The sequence below is a fragment of the Penicillium rubens genome (assembly GCF_028828025.1).
Source record: "Penicillium rubens strain IBT 27055 chromosome Unknown utg000003l_segment0_segment0, whole genome shotgun sequence".
In the NCBI taxonomy this organism is placed as follows: Eukaryota; Fungi; Ascomycota; class Eurotiomycetes; order Eurotiales; family Aspergillaceae; genus Penicillium; species Penicillium rubens.
In genome coordinates this window covers 5,418,317-5,436,143 of record NW_026890601.1, presented here as the reverse complement: position 1 = coordinate 5,436,143, position 17,827 = coordinate 5,418,317, and the positions used below count along the sequence as shown (strand labels likewise).

Genomic DNA, 17,827 nt, shown 5'->3' with positions numbered 1-17,827 from the left:
GTTATATTCATTTACTACATAAGCTAGAATATACCATTCATGTGGCACGAACTCATATGGATTCCAGCAATAGAAGAGTAATATAATACAAAACAACGTAGTCAGTACATCTCGTAGCGCCAGTTGAGCTGTACCATTTCCTCTGTGACACCACCCTTGATCACCTTGGCTATTTCCAAGGGGTCGCCCGAGTCCAGACGTCTGTTCTCGCGCAGGACGAGCCATCGGTATACAGTAATGATGAATCCAAAGAGAATAGCAGCACCCATAAGCGTGCCAAATGCAGCATAGAAATGGGGCTCTCCGAAGTATAGGTAAGAGGTCCAGATGTTGGATGTACCACCGATTGCGTTAACCAATGCCGAAGCGGCCGCTCGCTTCGAGATGGGTCGTGCAAGGTGCAGGTTGATGGTCTTGTAGAGGAGAAGCTGAGGACCCACGGAGGCGAAGGGTAGAATCATCATGGAAAAGTAGCGGGCACCAACGTTTGTACTCGCAATGGGAATGATGTACATCGGGATCGAGATAGCGATACAAAGGAGGATGATTGGGTAGACGGTATTCTTTCGGTCGGAGTAGAACATGAGACCGTAGTAGACGATGCCGGCAAGGACATAGGGAGGTGCCGTGAGAAGCAAGCTGAGGGTGCGGGAGAAGTTGAGCGAACCCACGAGGGTGGGAAAGTAATTGGCGATGGAGCCCTGAGTTTGGGATAGCATGTTGCAAAGGATGAGCAGCACGAGCTTTGGGTCTGAAAGGGCTTTGGAAAACCCTTTCAATGCGCTCTCGTCCTCTGTGCCCTCTGCAGCACCAGCTTCAGACTCGATACGCCACACGGCGCAGTCGCGTTCAAGCTGGGAGAGGATGCGGCTGTTGTGGGGGAATTCTGGCATGATGCAGGCGCATATGATGCCAATTCCGACAGTGGCACTGCCCTCAATGATAAACAGCCACTGCCAGCCGCGGATGCCGTGATGCCCATCAAGTTGTAGGATAGCTGCGGCGAAAAGCCCGCCGAAAGCATTACCGACTTGCTGGGCGATATATAGCCCGGCAATACGCTTCCCTAGCTCCCTCTTTGTGTACCAGGCAGAGAGGTAATAGATGGCTCCGGGGAAGAAAACAGCTTCGGCAGCTCCGAGAATGGCTCGAACAGCGAGGAGTTGACCATATGTCGTGACCGCCGCTGTACAAGCCGAGATACAGCCCCAGAGCACCACAGCACCACATATATATATGCCTGGTCGGGAGACCTTTGTAATGATGAGGTTGCTGGGAATTTGGAAGGGTAGATAGCCGACAAAGAGAATGGAAATAGCCGTGGCGAATTGTTCATTCGACATGTTTAAGTCTTCCATGATGCCCTGAAGTTTAGCGGCTGCCAAATTTTGGCGATCGATGTAGTTGAGAATATACAGGATGCCAATGGTTGGAAGGACGAACAAGTCAACCTTGCGGACGATCTTCTTGTCGAGATTGTTCAAGTCATCGTCGCTGAGTGTGCGAAGGGATTCTGGCAAGCGGTTGTAGGCATCGACTTGTCCTTCTGTCGACGAGACATTGTCTTCCTTCAGGACAGACACTTTCTTATCCATAGGGGAGGACATGGGGGCTCAGGGTGGAGGTAGTGCTTCTGCTGATTGCGAAGACCACACCAAGTATATACGATGGAGTATGTTGCACAGGGAGTGTTGCAGGTTGCAGGCTGTGCTTCCTAGATAATACTTGAGCTCCCCCTATATAACTCAACCCAGTCGCTGCCTTTGACCTCCTTTTCAAAGAATTTCGAGGCATTGATTGGTCGAGATTGGTCGAGATTCAGTCATTCGTAGTTGATAAGAGAGACGAGTGAATAGCCCTCAAGATAGGCGTACGAAGGGGCGCCTCAACAGTTATCTGTCCAATTGTAACCAATTAGCCTGGATGTAGAGTTTGGTTGAAATCCGGGGTGCATTGAGCTAGGCTTGGGAGGAGCTCTCGCATGTCGGTAAGAAGGCCTGGGGAGGTGCAGGTGGGCTCCACTCTCGGGCCCGATGTCGTTTTAGCGGCCATGGAGACAAATCCCACATTTATGGGAATCGGCCCCTACGATATCCGAAAATGCCAGGAGGGCCGCTAATCCGAATTGTATCTAGGCAATAAGCCACCCCACTAGCGTGCCCTAACTACATGCAAGAGCCCATGTTTACCATCTTAAAGCTCCTCATTTTATTCAACTTGATTCATCTTCAGTCTAGAATGAGGGGTCTGTCTCATGAAACGTAAGTCAATAACAATATTTAAACTGGCTTCTTATCGACATCTGTCCTCTCCATCTCACTCTCAAGCCCCCAACAACTATAAATTATTGCTTCTATTTTCTAATACCTCTACCATTACAATGGCCTACCCTACCGCTCTCACAACCTCAATTGATAACTCTCGATTGAGGCTTCTCAACAAGGTCAAGGCCGGCGAGTTTCCGCTCATGACCTTCATGGCCATCCCCTCCGTCCGCCAGGCCCAAATCGTTGCATTGACCGGTGTCGACGGTATCATTATTGACTGCGAGCACGGTCACATTGGTGACGATGCCATGCATAACTCTGTCGCTGCCATCTCCGCCCTCGGCGTCTCCCCGGTCATCCGCATCCGTGGCCCTGCCCACGATATCCTCAAGCGGGCCCTCGATACCGGTGCCCATGGTATTATGGTTCCCCAGATCAACAATGCTGAAGAGGCAGAACAAATCGTCGCTTCTTCCAAGTTCCCTCCCCAGGGTGTGCGAGGCCAGGGCTCGGCTTTCCCCGCAATCGGCCACGGCCTCACAACTCCCGAGTATATGAAGTCCGCCAACGAGACCATCATCACCATGATTCAAATAGAGACCCGTGCCGGAGTCGAGAACGTCGATGCTATCTGCGCTGTACCAGGCGTGGACCTTGTCTTCATTGGCCCCAACGATCTTTCTCAGTCTCTGCTTGGATACACACCTGCTCGCGGCGATGAGCCTGAATTTATTTCTGCTGTTGACAAGATTATTGCTGCTGCGCGTAAACATGGGAAGTGGGCAGGTCGTATGGTCAACAATGGTACGGCGGCTAAAGAGGCTCGGGAGCGGTATGATACCGTCGCCATTACTGGTGACACCAAGGCCATTCAAAACTGGTACATGGCAGAGTTTGATATTGCTCGTTCATGAGAGGACGATTGCGTGGTATCTTATGATAGACTTTTATATATAAATTTTAAATAGACAAATAGGGGTTCTATGCATTTGTGCTCAATTAAATGTAATCTCAATTTCGGAGAATCTCCGATCCAACTCCATGTCTTGGCTCGGATATGGGAAAGTAAGAGACACTAGTCCTTTTCATCCCCCCAAAGCAGATTCTCTTACTTTAGACGAGCTGGCCGAAATGGAGGGGAAACATGACAATACGCATTGCTCAAGAAAATCATCGCCCTATCTGTTCACCTGGTTTATCTAATGAACAGAAGCTTACGTGGGCATACAATACATAACTTGGGGTAGATTTAACTCCTATAGAATATTGGCGCTGGGTTAAGATGGTAACTAACTATATCCCAGTTTATCCTAGTTCACAATCACATAGTATATTGGTTACCCGGATCTAGGCACCTAATATGGAAGCTTGATATCTTATATAAAAACAGTTTCGATTGTCGTCTATATTCTAGCCATTTCCATGATATCATAACTTAACAGTTCATGCTTGTGCAATACACTCAATTTCAATGACGGTACCATTTCCAGGGGCAACCGCTTGAAGACACGAGCGCGATGGCATGGGCTGTGGGAGGAAATCGATGTAGGCTTCGTTCATAGCGGCGAAATCCTTCATGTCAGCGAGGTAGACATTGTACTTGACGACATGCTCAAGGGAAGAACCGGAAAGCTCCAGGACCTCCTTCAGGTTCTGCAGAACGATCCTCTATGTAAAAGCAACAAAGAGTCAGCCATTGCCTTAGGCGATAACTGCTTGTGCAATTGAACTTACAGTAGCCTGCTTAATCTCTCCCGTGGCAGTTTGGCCTGCGCAAAAGACGAGTCCAGGGACTTTGACAGCTGGGCCTAAATAGATTGTTTAGTAATTTTCCATATTTACCTCTCAACAGAATGCAAGGTGTTTTGCGTGCAGATACTCACAGTTATGAGGCTTGGTAGGGAACTTCTCGCTCGAGATGAGTTGACGGGACATCTTAGTTAATAATACTGAAGGGTATTGGAGGTCCTTGTGTGCAGTTTCAATAGTGTCTCAGGGAATTTGTATTTATGCAGAAGTACTAGGCAATAAGCTTGTTTAAATTCCTCGAGCCACCCCTCGTTCCTTTCTATCCGGGGCATCTTGCCAATCAAGAAGAGGAGCAATTCTCATTATCGCACGGAGGAGCAGTCTTTTCTTGGTACTAGCTGATTCGATATCCCTCTTCCAGTATGGCGGGAGGAGTGGGAGGAGTGAAAAAACGGGAGGAGCACATTAGGTCTGGTAGAGAATTGCGGCCATGTTCCTCGAAATATCTATCAGTGCGTAAATCTCCGCCTAGTAATCAATATTACCCATGTGGCCGCAATCAGCGTTTGGGTGCGCCTCTGACCCTTGGCAATGGGGTGTAAATCCTTTCCCAACCTGGGTCTAGCGCCAACCTTATAGTTTATGCTTAAGGTTTACCTAGTTAGGAAACACCTCCAGGGCTCCAGGGCTATGGACGCGCTAAGGCAGAGGAGCCCCCAAGTTTCAGTTTATGATAACAAACAATGAGCTGAAATATCGGGGGAAATGGGAAGATGCAACAGGGAGCATCCAACATGACGATTATCACACCCAAAATTGGCGCACTGGTGGATGTCGATAACCCTCCTGCTCTCATCCCATTCAATCCAACTGAACGAAACATGCCAGACTTAGCTCCTCGGATATCGGATACACAGATAAGGTTTTATGTCTCATCATCAGATTGGTATAAAAATATAGAACTCGATCAGATTCAATCTTCCATGTATTGTCTTCAGCATCTATCCTAACATTGAACATTCTTTGCACATATACCATATCACCATGCCACGTTCAGCTCCCTTCAATCCTCCTGCAGCTGACCTGCCTGGCAAACCCTTTGTCCCAACATGGGTGCCCCCGCCAGTTACCCAGCAAAAGGAGAACTTTGCCGAGCTTAGTTCCATTGATCTTTCTTTGATGGACTCGGATGACCCTGCCGTTGGCGAGAAACTTGTCCAGCAGGTTAAAGTTGCCATTCGTGATGATGGATTTCTTTTCCTCGAAAACTACGGAGTCTCCCTAGAACAGGTAAGTCTTGGCTCTCGGGAAATTTCGAAGACCAACGTCGCTAACAACGTATCCATTACAATAGCTCCACCGCCAATTCTCTCTTGCACAGTATCTATACCAAAATATTAGCGAAGAGGACAAGAAGCGTCTTCTGTTCGATCCTGAAACTGGTGTTTGGTCAGGCTACAAGCACCCTTACGGATTCAAGGTAAGCGAGTCTCTTCATGCATCGAGAAAACCCGGCACTGTACTTACTCTCCATTTTTGTGATTAGCGCGAGCGTGGACCCGAAGACGGTATTGAGCAGTTCAACTGGTACCGACCGGACTGGAACGATATCACCCGTGTGCCCACATGCCTCCACCCCTTTATGGATGAGATCGAAGAGTTCGCCAACTATCTGACCAAGTCCGTCAACCGCCGCCTGCTGACTCTGTTCTCCCGTGTCCTCGAGTTACCCGACGACTATCTCTGGGACAACGTTCAGTCACACGGTTGTCCAACTGGCGAGGGCTACTTCCGCCATGCACTTTTCCGTCCCGTCCAGAAGAAGACTGAAGAGGCATCCAAGGGCCTGCGTATGCACGGTCACACCGACTTTGGTCTGACAACATTGCTCTTCTCCGTCCCAATCTCGTGTCTCCAGATCTGGGGCCGGGATGAAAAGTGGTACTACGTACCCTACAAACCCGGTGCGCTTGTTATCAACATCGGTGACACCCTGGAGATTGTTTCTGGCGGCCATTTTAAGGCTACTCGTCACCGTGTTTACAAGCCTCCTGTCGATCAATTGCAGCAGGAGCGTCTCTCGCTGGTGCTCTTCAACAGTTCTGTTGGTGATTTGCGCATGGGTCCTGCAACAGGTTAGTAGATTGAGGTCAAAGCAAATGGGCAAGGACCACGCTAACGTCATCTTTTGTAGATTCTCCTCTTATTCAAAGAGTGGGCTGCGTTGAGGAACAGGGTGTCTACAAGGAGTTCAAGAATCTCACATCCCAAGGGAAGCTTGTGCCTACCAACCGCCAATGGCGCGAAATACAGATCGCTACCGCTACGGATCCTACGGATCAAGAACGCAACAGAGTCGGTGCTGACCAGGTCATCATTGATGGCAAGATTATGCACCAACGCGAGTACATGGGCGTCAAGGTTGTTCTGCCTGTTTAAACTAAGATGCAGGTAATGACTGGAAGGCTCTGTTGCTTTGATTTAATTACCCTAGCCTTTCCGGATGATTTATGTGCACAGATTGTACGCAAGATTCAGATGTATGTAGCGTTTCAATTTGATAGCTCGTTAGGTACATTCATACATTTTACGTAGTATTGAATGCGCAAGTGACCACCCAGACGTATAGCGACGGTGGACTCCGGTCACTCAATATCACCAAATCACATCATAAAATACTAAGCATCCCTAGCCACTGCAGTATTTTTATATTAGAAGTTTAAATGGACCAACCAATTACTATCACGGCTTCTCCCCCAACATCCCTATAGGGACATGGCATCTGTGCCTCATCTCACCTTGTGATTTGTCCCAGTCTTCGAAAGTAGTATTTCTGAAACAAAATCTCCAACCGCTGCATCTGGTGAACACCAAAGAACTGCGTAAAACAATAGTTTTTATTTTTTTCCGGCATAGAAGATATCAACACCGCTGTTGAGGTCCAAGGTTGTGTAAATACATTGTCCTTAATTGTAGAAACTATTTCAACCCTCCAGCTAGGAGAAGACTCTGGCCCGTCATGTACCCAGTCTTCGCTAGCATAGTAACGACGTTAGCTGTTTCTTCTGGAGTTCCTAGCCGCTTTAAGGGGATACCCTCTACCACTTCGGGGAATGCCGCAGCAGAGGAAAGCATGCCTGTATCACCGATCATAGCTGGGGCGACGTCGTTGACGCTAATGTTGTGCTCTGCTAGGCGGGTTGAGAGGTTCTTCATCATACCCGTAAGACCACCCTTGGAGGCTGCGTAGTCTAGAATGGAAGATTGAATCAGAAATTGCCTTCAACAAATACAAGGATAATTGACCGAGGGTAGTGGCTTGACTTACGACAACCGTTAATTCCTCCGCCATGAGCGGCGATGGAGGACATGAAGATGATCCGTCCCCACTTCTGCGCCTTCATGTGCTCTACCACGCCTTTGACAAGAATGAATCCAGCGCGCAAGTTGATGTTCATAGTGTGATCAAACTCCTCGAGCGAGATATTCGACAAATCAGGAATTCGCTTGCCATATCCAGCATTTGATATAAGAATGTCTGGCCGTTGACCATGCTCGAAATCAATTTGTTGGAACATAGTCTCGATTTCATCGCTAGACCCAACATCAACCTGGTGGATTGAAATGCGAAGCTTCTGCGTGGCATTCTTGGAGTGTATATCTGCGACAATTTTGTTCAAGGATGTCAAATTGGTCGAGTATGTCAAAGCGAGATGAACTCCATGTTGTGCAAGTTGCTGTGCGCAAGCTGCTCCGATTCTAAAACCAGAGAATTGACGCAAATCAGCCTCATGTCCTTGTATAAACGGCCAATATCATGCCTACCCTCCCGATGCGCCGGTGATCACGGCTAATCTACCTCGAATGTCGTTAAATGCCATTTTTGCGGATATAAGAAGCCCAAGTATACTGACCCGGCAAGAAGATTAAAGACGGCGTTGAAGAAGATATTGAACAAACATTGGACCCCAATATTACCCTATCGGCGTTACCAGCCGTCGAAAACTTTCGTGTTGGTCAGGCTGCAGGCCGTCTATTGCCACGAGTAGTACGGAGTATACTCCATGGAATAAGAAAAGTCCAGATGCCCAGGTGGGTAGAGTGGGTTTGTCAATGAAGGAGCTCCTCCCAACGCTTTTATGAGCCCTAAAAATAGATATATGTAGAACCAACCTCGAAACCTCGTTATCTATCTAAAGTATTGGTCCTAATCCACGTCGACTTTCCAAGTTCTTTGAGGAGATAAGTCGTATGTATGGTGGGTGTACAATATAGGACTTATTGCGGCCTAAGGCATTAGACGTAATTACTTTAAGGCACGTGATGATATATTTCCTTTTTCTTAACGAACGTCACATATATTTTCATGTTATATACTGCCCAACATACATCCAATAAACTTCAGTTCATCCGCGACGGCCACTAAATGGTATTTGTCTGTGGAAAGTGTTTATTTACTCAAATACCCAGTCGGTGAATTTTTAGCGCATCCCCAGGTACTTTCGTACTACCGAGGCATTACAGTGGCCTGTGTCCCACATGGCCGATCCCCGCTATGGCTCCTACACGGAACTAGCCAAGGACTATGAGAGGCGACTAGATAGCCTACTAGAACAGGGGATCTTTAAGCCAGTTTTCCTATATCATGTTGTCATCATGAACATTTTACCTTTGATAGGTCTGGTCATTCCTCGCAGCAGGGGCGGACAATTTGTTCGAAAGGGCCTTTTCATCCTCTGCATTGCAATTGCAATTGAAAATTTACAAAACCGACGGGCAGTTATCGGAGGAAATGGCTATATGCTTGGCCTGATGACAGCGTGGTGGTTAGTATGGAATGCCACGTTGTTTGTGTTTACAGACCTTGAACATGATTTCAAGCGCATTGAACGGAAGCCCGTGGACATCAAGTCTCAAAATGGCGCCGAGATTGAAACTAGTACTGTCAGAAAGTCGCTCGACCCGAACGATCCAACGTGCACACAACGGGACAGCAACCTTTTTGTTTGGCGGTCATATCCCGAAAAGTTTTGGCATCGTCTTGAGTGGTCCGCTGGGCTACTATTCAACCTGAGGGGGCCAGAATGGAACTGGCGAGCTTCGCATCTGGGTCCTCTTCCACGACCAATCCACAAGCAATTGCATTCAGGATTCATGGGCAGAATCAACGCACATGACCCCTCCACATATCCTAGCGGCAAACACCGCCTGCAGGCTGCATTTCGCAAGTTCTTCATATCTTACCTTGTGTTGGACGCCTTGAAAGTCATGATCCTGATGCCAGATCCCTACTTTCGGGGCTTCATTTCAGCTGATTCACTGTCACCATTTCCATTTTTCTACTTCACAAGCATCACATTGCCTCCTACTGTAGCCCAGCTCTGTCATCATTTATACAGTGCCATAAGCGTGTACGTTGCTCTTGAGTTCGTGACATCACTCAATCCGATATTCTTCCTGGGGCTATCTCTGGCATTCCCCAACGGGGCTAAGAACCTGACCGCCGCACCGTTGGGTGCTTCATGGCTGTATTCCGATGCATTCGGCCCATTCTTCACTCCGGTCCTTGATGAAGGGTTGGCGGGCTGCTGGGGTCGTTGGTGGCACCAAATTTTCCGGTACGGATTCGTAGCTTCAGCACGCTGGATCTTATCCGTGCTTCCGGCCGGCTTGGCTTCCCATCTGCAAGTCCGTCGTGTCACTTACGTGATGGTGGCTTTCTGTCTTAGCGGCTTTGTGCATGCCTGTGGAAGCCACACTCAGATTGAAGATACATCCCCCATCTCTGGGCCATTCCTATTTTTCGCTTTGCAGGGTGTTGCAATTATAGCAGAGCAGTTTTTCAAGACATCGGTTCTGCCAAAGTTGCCTTTTGCTCGTACTCCTAGATGGCTGAGACGAACAGCAAACTTTATGTTGGTATTCTGTTGGTTGATGTTTTCAGGTGGCCTCATCGCGGATGACTTTGCGAAGGGTGGCCTATGGTTGATGGAGCCTATTCCAATTAGTCCACTTCGCGCATTGGGATTTGGGCTACAGGGCCAAGGTTGGTGGTGCTGGAATGAGCCCTGGTTCCGATACTGGAGTGATGGTACATACTGGGGGAGCGGCATACGGGTGTTATAGAATTGATATATATAGAATTTTAGATTAGTTTCAAGATCCTTGAAGTCATTTCATGTGCATGGAATAAATTACATGATCGATTCAAGCTGTTATAAGGCCTATAATTACATCGTCTACCCTTCCATTGTGACATCGTCATCCTCTTCATCAGTGTCAGACTCGATATTCAACGTGGGCAATTCATCATCGCTATCCTCAACAGCCTCCTGTGGAGCCTGGGAGGTCACGGTCGTAGATGTAGTTGGCACATGCGTCGAAAGCTTTGGGGCCTCGGTCTTGGTAATTGCAGGGGCTGGCTGAGAGAAAGGCTGCTGGCTCGAGGTGGTTGGGATGATTTCGTCGAATCGCGCCTTCTTAGTTTGGACATCCTGCTTCTGCGGTGTTGACTCCTCGGCTGTGGATTCCTCGGTGAAGGTTCGCTTGTGGAAAGTAGGTACCGGAATTGCAGCCTTCGAATGGTCTGCCTTCGGGACTTGCAGGGGCACCGATACAGGTTGCTTCAGGAATTCGGCAGTCTTTGGGGCGGCGTTATATGAATCATCGGCCATGTCCTCGTCTTCTACTTCTTCGTCTTCATCGACATAGGCGTCAAGCTCGGGCGCAGTCATCAGGACAGGCATCCTAGGACGAACCAGAGCCTCCACCTCCACCTGATCAGCATAAGGCCTAGTCAAGAATGGAATGATACTCGAGCCAGCTCCACGGCCCTTGACTGCCGGAACAGGGTTTAGTACGCTAGCAAACATCGCATCCTTGTCAGACGTCAAAATAATTGAGCGGTCCATTTCGGCCCTGATGGAGGGCGGAACAAGCTCCGCGGGGATAGAAACGAACACTGCCTGCAAAAGCCCAGATGCATTTTGCTGAACGTCCAAAAATGGAGAGGCCGCTTGTGTCTGGCGAGATTTCTGAAGATCAGGGTTTAAAAAGGCGTCCGCATTGGCTGTCCCTTGTCCGCCCTTTGACTTTGATTTAGAGTCAGAGCCCGAATTTGCCGTGGAGCTGGAATCACCAGCCGGCGGCAATATATCATTGCAGCAGGAGCGTAGAACGTCCGTCAGAGACAGCACGCTCTGTTTCGTTATCGCAGGTCCGTTCACCGGCACCAGAGAACGAAGCAGACCATAGACTGCCGAACGCAGGTCTCTATTAAACCTTTCGCCCTTGAAAGTCCACACAGCCTGCTCTAGAATAGTCTGGGTTACTGCGGTTGCACTGGTTGCCAATGTACTGACAACGTTGGAAAGCAAGCCCATGCATGCAATGTGAATGCGAGGCAGCTCCATCCAAAGTGCCTCTCGCTCGTCACGGCTGATTTCCTGGTTGAATTGAATACCAGATTGAGATGACGCCGCGCCATTGGGCGGAACAGTGACAGAAGTAAGTCGGGAGGTTAGATCAAGGATAGAGCCAATGGGAAGGGCAACTGCAGCTGCGGATGGCGTCGAGATGAAACCAGAAAGAATCTGCAAAAGTGCAATCAACCTATCGACTCCCGAGTGCAATCCGCTCCAGCCTGGAAGTCCAAGACCATCTGAGCTCCCATCACCCATTTCTTGGCTATAGTTTGGCCGTGTGTGCATCAGAGTCGCATCGACAGACTCCCACTGCTCTACAACGGCTCGAAAAACGTGGTCTACGGTTCGGTGAATGGACAAAATGGTAGACTTGCAATCATCTTTCCATCCGGAACCCGCTTGATCCTTGGGTGCGCACTTGTGGAGAGAGACAAGCAGCTGCTCGGCTGCTTCGATCACATTCCCCGGGAAATACGCAGGCGAAGAAGAGCCAATTACTTCGGCAAGAAGAGTTCGAAGCTGGGCACCAAACGGACGGAAGATGGTAATATGTCTTGGGATCAATTCCAACAGGGCGTGCAGGACAATTTCCATGAAAGGAGTGTTGGGCTTCGGCTTTCTAATTGAGCCCGAGGAAGTCTTCGTGATGGTAGAGACCAAATTCAAGGCGGCAGTAATGAATCCCGGAAGCTGCGGGGTTGTTATTTCACGGACAAGTGTTGGGTACTGGTATGTGAGGTGGAAAATACGAGTTAGTGTGATAATACACATCTTTCTCGTGGAGATTGGATCGGGTTTCTAAAAACGCATAAGTCAATGGTGCCAACATAGATAACGGGGTCCAAATTAGTCCATACAGCGAGGATGCTGATCAAGCTGCGGACAATAGGCTCATAGCCGCGCAAGATTTCCCATTGACCGGCTTCGACTGTGGCTTTCACTAAAATAACGGCGGTCCATCTTCCCTCAACACTGCGGTCCTGCAACAGACTCGCCAGTCTAGTCTTCAGTTTGTGGATCTGAACAGCATTATCGGAGTCGGATTTTCCAGATTTCTGAGTTTGAGGGGTAGAGAGCAGCTCAGCGCAATCGGTCAATGAAGTCGCAAGGAACGAAGCTATCGAGGGTAATTGCTCGACCGGAGTGGTTGTCAGGCGATGCGTGATGGCGCGCAAAGTAGTGGAGGACATAGCGATTGGAACAGGCCCGGATAACAGGAGCTCACTCGAAAAACCAGTCCAATTGCTAGGAAAAATGAGTGCAGACTTTTGAAAAGGTTGAAGTCTTATCGATAACTTTTTTTTTTCCATCAAAAAGCTCGGACCAACGTCAGCTGTCGGTATTCTAAGGTTAAATTACCGTCACGTACGTAATCGCTCTCCACCCCTGGACGATCGTCAGGCCTCAATGTTCACACTCGCGACCTCGGGATGTTGGCGAAGCTTGGTTGATCTTCTCCCTTTTATATCATTCACAACTCTCCTGAACCATGGCTGTAAGTATCCTCTTGTGTCTTGTTCAACGTCTGCTAGTCTATATTTTTTTTCCTTCTAAGTCATTGATACCACCCAGTATTTATGTTGACACGTGCGAACCAGGGAGGCAATGCCGAGAAGGGACAGGCCTATATCGCGGCCTTGGACCAGGCGCGGAGTCAGGGCAAATGGGATGAAATCCCCGAATTGATCCGAAAAGTCACAAAACACGCACCGCAAAAGACTTGTACGCCAACAGCCCCTAGTTTATTGATCTCAGCCTAACGGAACTGTCTCTAGGCCTAATACAGACCGCAACAGCGGAATCGCGTGTGGTTGCTTATCTTCAACAAAAGTCCTCCGGCGACTCATCTTCTTCCTCGCCAAGTCTTGTCGAGCTGATTCCGGCCCTGTTGATGACAATCGAGAATAATGACGGATCACCACAAGAGTTATTGCAAGCGCAGGTCTGTCTGGGGTGGGTACATTGGGCTTTGAATGAACCTGGACTTTCGGCAGCGCGTCTTCCTAAGGATTTTGCGGCAACACTCGATAGCTTGGCCAGTGGAGGCGAGCAACCTACTTCGTGGACCGAGGTCTGTTTAGTGAAGGGATGCTACATCAAGGGTATGTTTACTTTGTTTACTTCCGGATGTAGCCAGTTTTAGATCTGACAGCAAAAACAGCAACTGCACAATCCACCGCTGCGGACACCAATGAGGCGCTGGAGACGTTTGCATCTTTAATTCCGTGGCTAAGCGGCGGCAAATTAGCTTCAATCACCACCCCGCAATTCCTGAACTGGTCCGAGTCACTTATGGGCAATGGTGCCCTTTTGGCCAGTGCCGAAGCAACCAAACATACACCCTGTTCGAATCCTAAACATGCGGAGATTGCCTTGCAATTGTTCAGGTTGTGGGCGGCTCATCCTGCCGTGAGGCAGGGGGTCTCGGCTAACAACCCATCGAATGGGGATTCCTTCGGGCCGGCTCCCCGAGCATTGGTATGGACTGCTTATTACAGGTTTCTCACAGCGGTTCTACAGAGCGGGCTTACATACACAGGCCCCAATGATGGACCGGACCGCCCGCAACTTTGCAGTGAATTGCGCCGCGTAGAGACTATCTACGAACGCAATCTTCTCTCTGAAGTCATGTTTCCTACGGCCAGTTCGCAGAACTCGCAGGTCGAGGAATGGGTGGAGCAGGTGATCAGTAACTGGCAAGTCTTGTGTGGGCCTGAGTGGCAGGATTCAGACCTTGGCGAAGGAGGCCAAAATGCGGTTGGTCGTAATGTTTTAGAGGTGAGTCCAACAACAGATGTCATCAAATCGCACGTACTAAAACTTGTTGTTCTAGATTCTGTACCGGGCAGCGGCAAAGACCTATCACTCTCATTTGATACTCCGACGTCTCTTCCACGTCCATTCTGCCTTGGCAGACTTCGACCTTGCTGTCAAGGCCCTCGATTCCTACATCGAGATTGTCACTGCAGCCAAAGAAAGGGCAGAGAAATCTGCTGAGTCCGGGGAGTTAGAAAAGGATGAAATATTGCTGCAGACGCTCTCTGAAGGAGTCACATTATTGGGCTGTCTTGGCTCGTTCGAAGAAGCAGAGAAAGCCCGAGACCTGACTGAAATGATAAGAGAGTATATTGAGAAGAACAATGCACCCCCCACAAACGGTCAGGTCAATGGCAATTATACTAACTTGCCAAACATCCCTCCCTCTGTGCTGGCCTCCTCCTACCGAGCCATCGGTGTTGGACTTGCCTGTTGGGCAAGCTGGACCCCTGTGAACGAATCACGCGATGAAATTAGAGCTGATGCGATTCACTATCTCGAAAAGAGTCTTGCTCCAGAATTGGGAAATAGCTCAAACTATTCCTCACTTTATACTCTAGGCCTTGTCTTGGCCGAGAACAGAGATTTGGACACTGCAATTGACTATGTCAAGTCAGCTCTGACGCCAAGCAGCTCGTCTACTGCGGTTTCAGATGATCTCTCCAAAGAGCGTGACTTGGTATCTCTGTGGCATCTACTTGCGCTGCTGCTGAGTGCGAAGCAAGAGTTCGAGATCGCTGGGCGTTCATGTGAGGCTGCATTCGAGCAGTTTCCCCGGGAACTATTCTCGAAAGGTCATCGCGAACGGCGTTCATCGAGGCATTCCCAAAACCCCAACCAGCGCCCGCTTGTCACAAGATTGCAAGGTAGAGAAAAAGAGCGCATCGTCCAAACTCGCATTACACAGCTTGCGTTTATCGAGCTTCTGGAAGGGCCCGAAGCTGCTGTCAACCACAGCACACAGTTATTGAGTCTTTTTGGCACTCTTTTCCAGGACCTGGACCTCGAGGCTGGGGAGACTAAAGCCAAGGCAGATCACCTAAAACCACCAAAGAGCTCTGCCGGAACTACCAAGAGCTTCCGTGGAAGCATTTTCGGCCGAAACAGAACGACTCAGCTACCAGATCGTAGTAATGGTTCTGATGCCATCATTCCACCCACCCCAGCTATTCCCAATGGTCATATGACGGATGCCCCGTCAATCCAAGTCACGGATGAAGATCCCCACAGCCGTCAGGGAAGACCGCCAACAATCGGGAGGGCAGACTCCAAAAAATTGAAAAAGCGAAGTTCAAGCTTTCATAAAAACGAGAGGCCGCGTGTTGAAGAGCCCCCGCTTCCTAATGGTGGTGAAACGTCCGCAGAAATGGTCGGCATTGCATTTTCTGGCAACACAACACCAGAGTCCACGATCCAACCTACCAAAGGCAAACAAGCACTGCCGGTGATGGCACACAACATGGACTATAAACAAGTACTTTCCCCTGCCGGTCACGAGGAACAACCACCTAAGCAGGATATCCGGCTCCCAACCTCTCACCGTTTCGACTCCCCCACAAGCGCCGTCACGAAGTTTTCTCTAGTTCAATCCCAGAAGCACGCCTTAGGCCTTCTCATCAAAATCTGGCTCGTTATCGCTGGTCTTTATCGCCGAGCGGCTCTGTTTGACGATGCCCGCGAAGCTTGCGAAGAAGCTTCAAAACAAGCTGCGCGAGTGGAAGCACTTGTCGCATCGCATGAATCCTCGGCTCGGTCTTTTAGCAAGCGCGGCTGGGGTGCTTCAAAAAGCTCCGAGGAGCTCTGGGCTGATGTATACGCTGAACAAGGTCTCCTATCTCAGGCTCGATCGAGCCCCCATCAAGCCATCAGGCACTTTGAGGAAGCGCTGCTGCGCTATCAGGACCACCCAACGGCGACTATTGGACTGGCCAATCTTCTCTTGGACATTTGGGACCAGAAATTGGCCCCAGAGCCATCGAATGTCGACGTGGATCTTAACGTCTCACGGCTATCATTGCTGTCAGAGACTCCTAATCCCAAGTCCGCGAAGGCTATCTCGACCGACGATCTTAAGGTATCAAGCGAGACCGAGAATGCGGGTCCGGAAGAGGCTCCTCTATCTGCACATGATGTCGAGCCTAAGCAACTGCATCGTCTCGCCGCCCGCGATCGCGCGTATGGGCTTCTCTCCGCGTTAACAAAGCTCGGGAGCTCATGGGACAACTCCGAGGCATGGTATGCGTTGTCGAGAGCATATGAGGCTGGTGAGCAGGTCGAAAAGCTGAAAGAAGTGCTTTGGTGGTGCATCGAACTGGAGGATCGGCGGCCAATCCGGCACTGGTCCAATGTCGGCTCCGGTGTCTATGTTCTTTAATAAAGGCAAAAAAATCCTGTATCTTCTTGTATCTACTTCATTTGCCCCCGCCTCTAGGAACGGGAATTTTCTTTTTGTCGACGAGATACCTTGTTTATACCATGAGGACCTATTACTAAAATTTCATTGAGGCGCAATTTTAGAAACGGACTTTCTTCGTAAAAAGAAAAAGTGAGCACTACTCGCAAAACGTCTTTATATACATTTCCCAAATCAACGAACGAGTTGCCAATGGGTGAAAATCGAAGAACGGGATCAGTTGAACGGCAAAACAAGTGGATTGATTCTGCTACTGCAAATAAATCTACCGCGGAGCAGTGGTGGGAGTCCAGGCAGCGATCTTGGGCCGGGTGCTAGGGTGATGTTAGTCGATACACGGAGAAGACAGGAAATGTCGCACACAGGGACATAGCACATACGTGGAGTAAGTCTTGTATGCGGCGCGGCTCAGAGTTGGGTTGGGGCGGTGGTCAGACTCCTCCCAGGGACGCAAACCGGACTGCATGACCTTGTCGGCGTGCGGGGGCCCGTCAACGAGGTAGGAGATCCAGGCGTGCCTTGACTAGGTTAGTTTCACATAATCGCAGGTGCATTGGTGACCCAGTGCAGCGAGAGAAGCGCTTACCAGCCAGGCTCAATGTGGGATGCGTCGTATTCGGCCTCCTTGTAGTCGACCCATCGTGTTCGGACTAATCGGGGAAGTACTGTTAGAACTCCATGTTTCAATGTTATAGTATGAGAAGACTCTTCTTACGAGGCAATTCCTCCAGATTCTCGAAGTATTTGTTTCCGAAGCGGTCGATTCCGATCAGAGTTCCGGCCTTGGTATCACCTGTAAGAGCGCGTATTGTTAGTCAACTGCTGGGTAGACATCGATGAAGTGGCAACGTACCGATGTACTATACCACAGCGAACGGGGACACTGGTTAGTCTCGAGCCCATCCAATTGACCTGCTGTTCCGGCGGAGGCGTCCGTAACCTACCTGCATCTGGTGGGCGGCATCCTGTACAAGTATGTTAGCAACCGAGATTTTATAGAGCATAAGTCGCAATTATACGAACCTTGAAGCCGACCCGACGAAGGTTGCGCAGCGTCCTCATAATAGTCGACATCTTTGCTGGTATATTGTGCTAGAGCGAATGGGATACGAGAGATTGGCGATTTGAGGTTGCAGGAGGGCGGTGTGTTTGCACTG

The 17,827-nt window shown here is 49.4% G+C and overlaps 9 protein-coding genes across 9 annotated transcripts; 4 read left to right on the top strand and 5 right to left on the bottom strand.

Moving 5' to 3' along the window:
* Nucleotides 1-101: 101 nt before the first annotated feature.
* Nucleotides 102-1,607, bottom strand: N7525_008291 (uncharacterized protein; the record flags this gene model as incomplete). The annotated part of the gene is made up of 1 exon (XM_002568723.1): nt 102-1,607. The coding sequence occupies one exon, from the start codon at nt 1,605-1,607 to the stop codon at nt 102-104; it is 1,506 nt and encodes a 501-aa protein (XP_002568769.1).
* A 773-nt stretch (nt 1,608-2,380) lies between these two features.
* Nucleotides 2,381-3,181, top strand: N7525_008290 (HpcH/HpaI aldolase family protein; the record flags this gene model as incomplete). The annotated part of the gene is made up of 1 exon (XM_002568722.1): nt 2,381-3,181. The coding sequence occupies one exon, from the start codon at nt 2,381-2,383 to the stop codon at nt 3,179-3,181; it is 801 nt and encodes a 266-aa protein (XP_002568768.1).
* Nucleotides 3,182-3,710: 529 nt separating this feature from the next.
* N7525_008289 (RidA family protein) lies at nt 3,711-4,202 on the bottom strand (the record flags this gene model as incomplete). The annotated part of the gene is made up of 3 exons (XM_002568721.1): nt 3,711-3,935; nt 4,002-4,075; nt 4,151-4,202. 3 exons carry the CDS (start codon nt 4,200-4,202, stop codon nt 3,711-3,713), a joined length of 351 nt encoding a protein of 116 aa, XP_002568767.1.
* An 858-nt stretch (nt 4,203-5,060) lies between these two features.
* N7525_008288 (uncharacterized protein) lies at nt 5,061-6,455 on the top strand (the record flags this gene model as incomplete). The annotated part of the gene is made up of 4 exons (XM_002568720.1): nt 5,061-5,306; nt 5,371-5,496; nt 5,563-6,151; nt 6,211-6,455. 4 exons carry the CDS (start codon nt 5,061-5,063, stop codon nt 6,453-6,455), a joined length of 1,206 nt encoding a protein of 401 aa, XP_002568766.1.
* Nucleotides 6,456-6,995: 540 nt separating this feature from the next.
* N7525_008287 (SDR family NAD(P)-dependent oxidoreductase) lies at nt 6,996-7,897 on the bottom strand (the record flags this gene model as incomplete). The annotated part of the gene is made up of 3 exons (XM_002568719.1): nt 6,996-7,267; nt 7,345-7,775; nt 7,842-7,897. The coding sequence occupies 3 exons, from the start codon at nt 7,895-7,897 to the stop codon at nt 6,996-6,998; spliced, it is 759 nt and encodes a 252-aa protein (XP_002568765.1).
* Nucleotides 7,898-8,555: 658 nt separating this feature from the next.
* N7525_008286 (wax synthase family protein) lies at nt 8,556-10,142 on the top strand (the record flags this gene model as incomplete). The annotated part of the gene is made up of 1 exon (XM_002568718.1): nt 8,556-10,142. One exon carries the CDS (start codon nt 8,556-8,558, stop codon nt 10,140-10,142), a length of 1,587 nt encoding a protein of 528 aa, XP_002568764.1.
* Nucleotides 10,143-10,255: 113 nt separating this feature from the next.
* N7525_008285 (RIX1/PELP1 family protein) lies at nt 10,256-12,630 on the bottom strand (the record flags this gene model as incomplete). The annotated part of the gene is made up of 2 exons (XM_002568717.1): nt 10,256-12,238; nt 12,298-12,630. 2 exons carry the CDS (start codon nt 12,628-12,630, stop codon nt 10,256-10,258), a joined length of 2,316 nt encoding a protein of 771 aa, XP_002568763.1.
* Nucleotides 12,631-12,929: 299 nt separating this feature from the next.
* On the top strand, nt 12,930-16,631 carry N7525_008284 (uncharacterized protein; the record flags this gene model as incomplete). The annotated part of the gene is made up of 5 exons (XM_061214355.1): nt 12,930-12,935; nt 13,039-13,162; nt 13,216-13,542; nt 13,602-14,218; nt 14,274-16,631. The coding sequence occupies 5 exons, from the start codon at nt 12,930-12,932 to the stop codon at nt 16,629-16,631; spliced, it is 3,432 nt and encodes a 1,143-aa protein (XP_061068786.1).
* A 304-nt stretch (nt 16,632-16,935) lies between these two features.
* N7525_008283 (complex I NDUFA12 subunit family protein) lies at nt 16,936-17,744 on the bottom strand (the record flags this gene model as incomplete). The annotated part of the gene is made up of 7 exons (XM_061214354.1): nt 16,936-16,984; nt 17,051-17,188; nt 17,257-17,320; nt 17,386-17,463; nt 17,524-17,530; nt 17,615-17,635; nt 17,694-17,744. The coding sequence occupies 7 exons, from the start codon at nt 17,742-17,744 to the stop codon at nt 16,936-16,938; spliced, it is 408 nt and encodes a 135-aa protein (XP_061068785.1).
* Between the last annotated feature and the right edge of the window lie 83 nt (nt 17,745-17,827).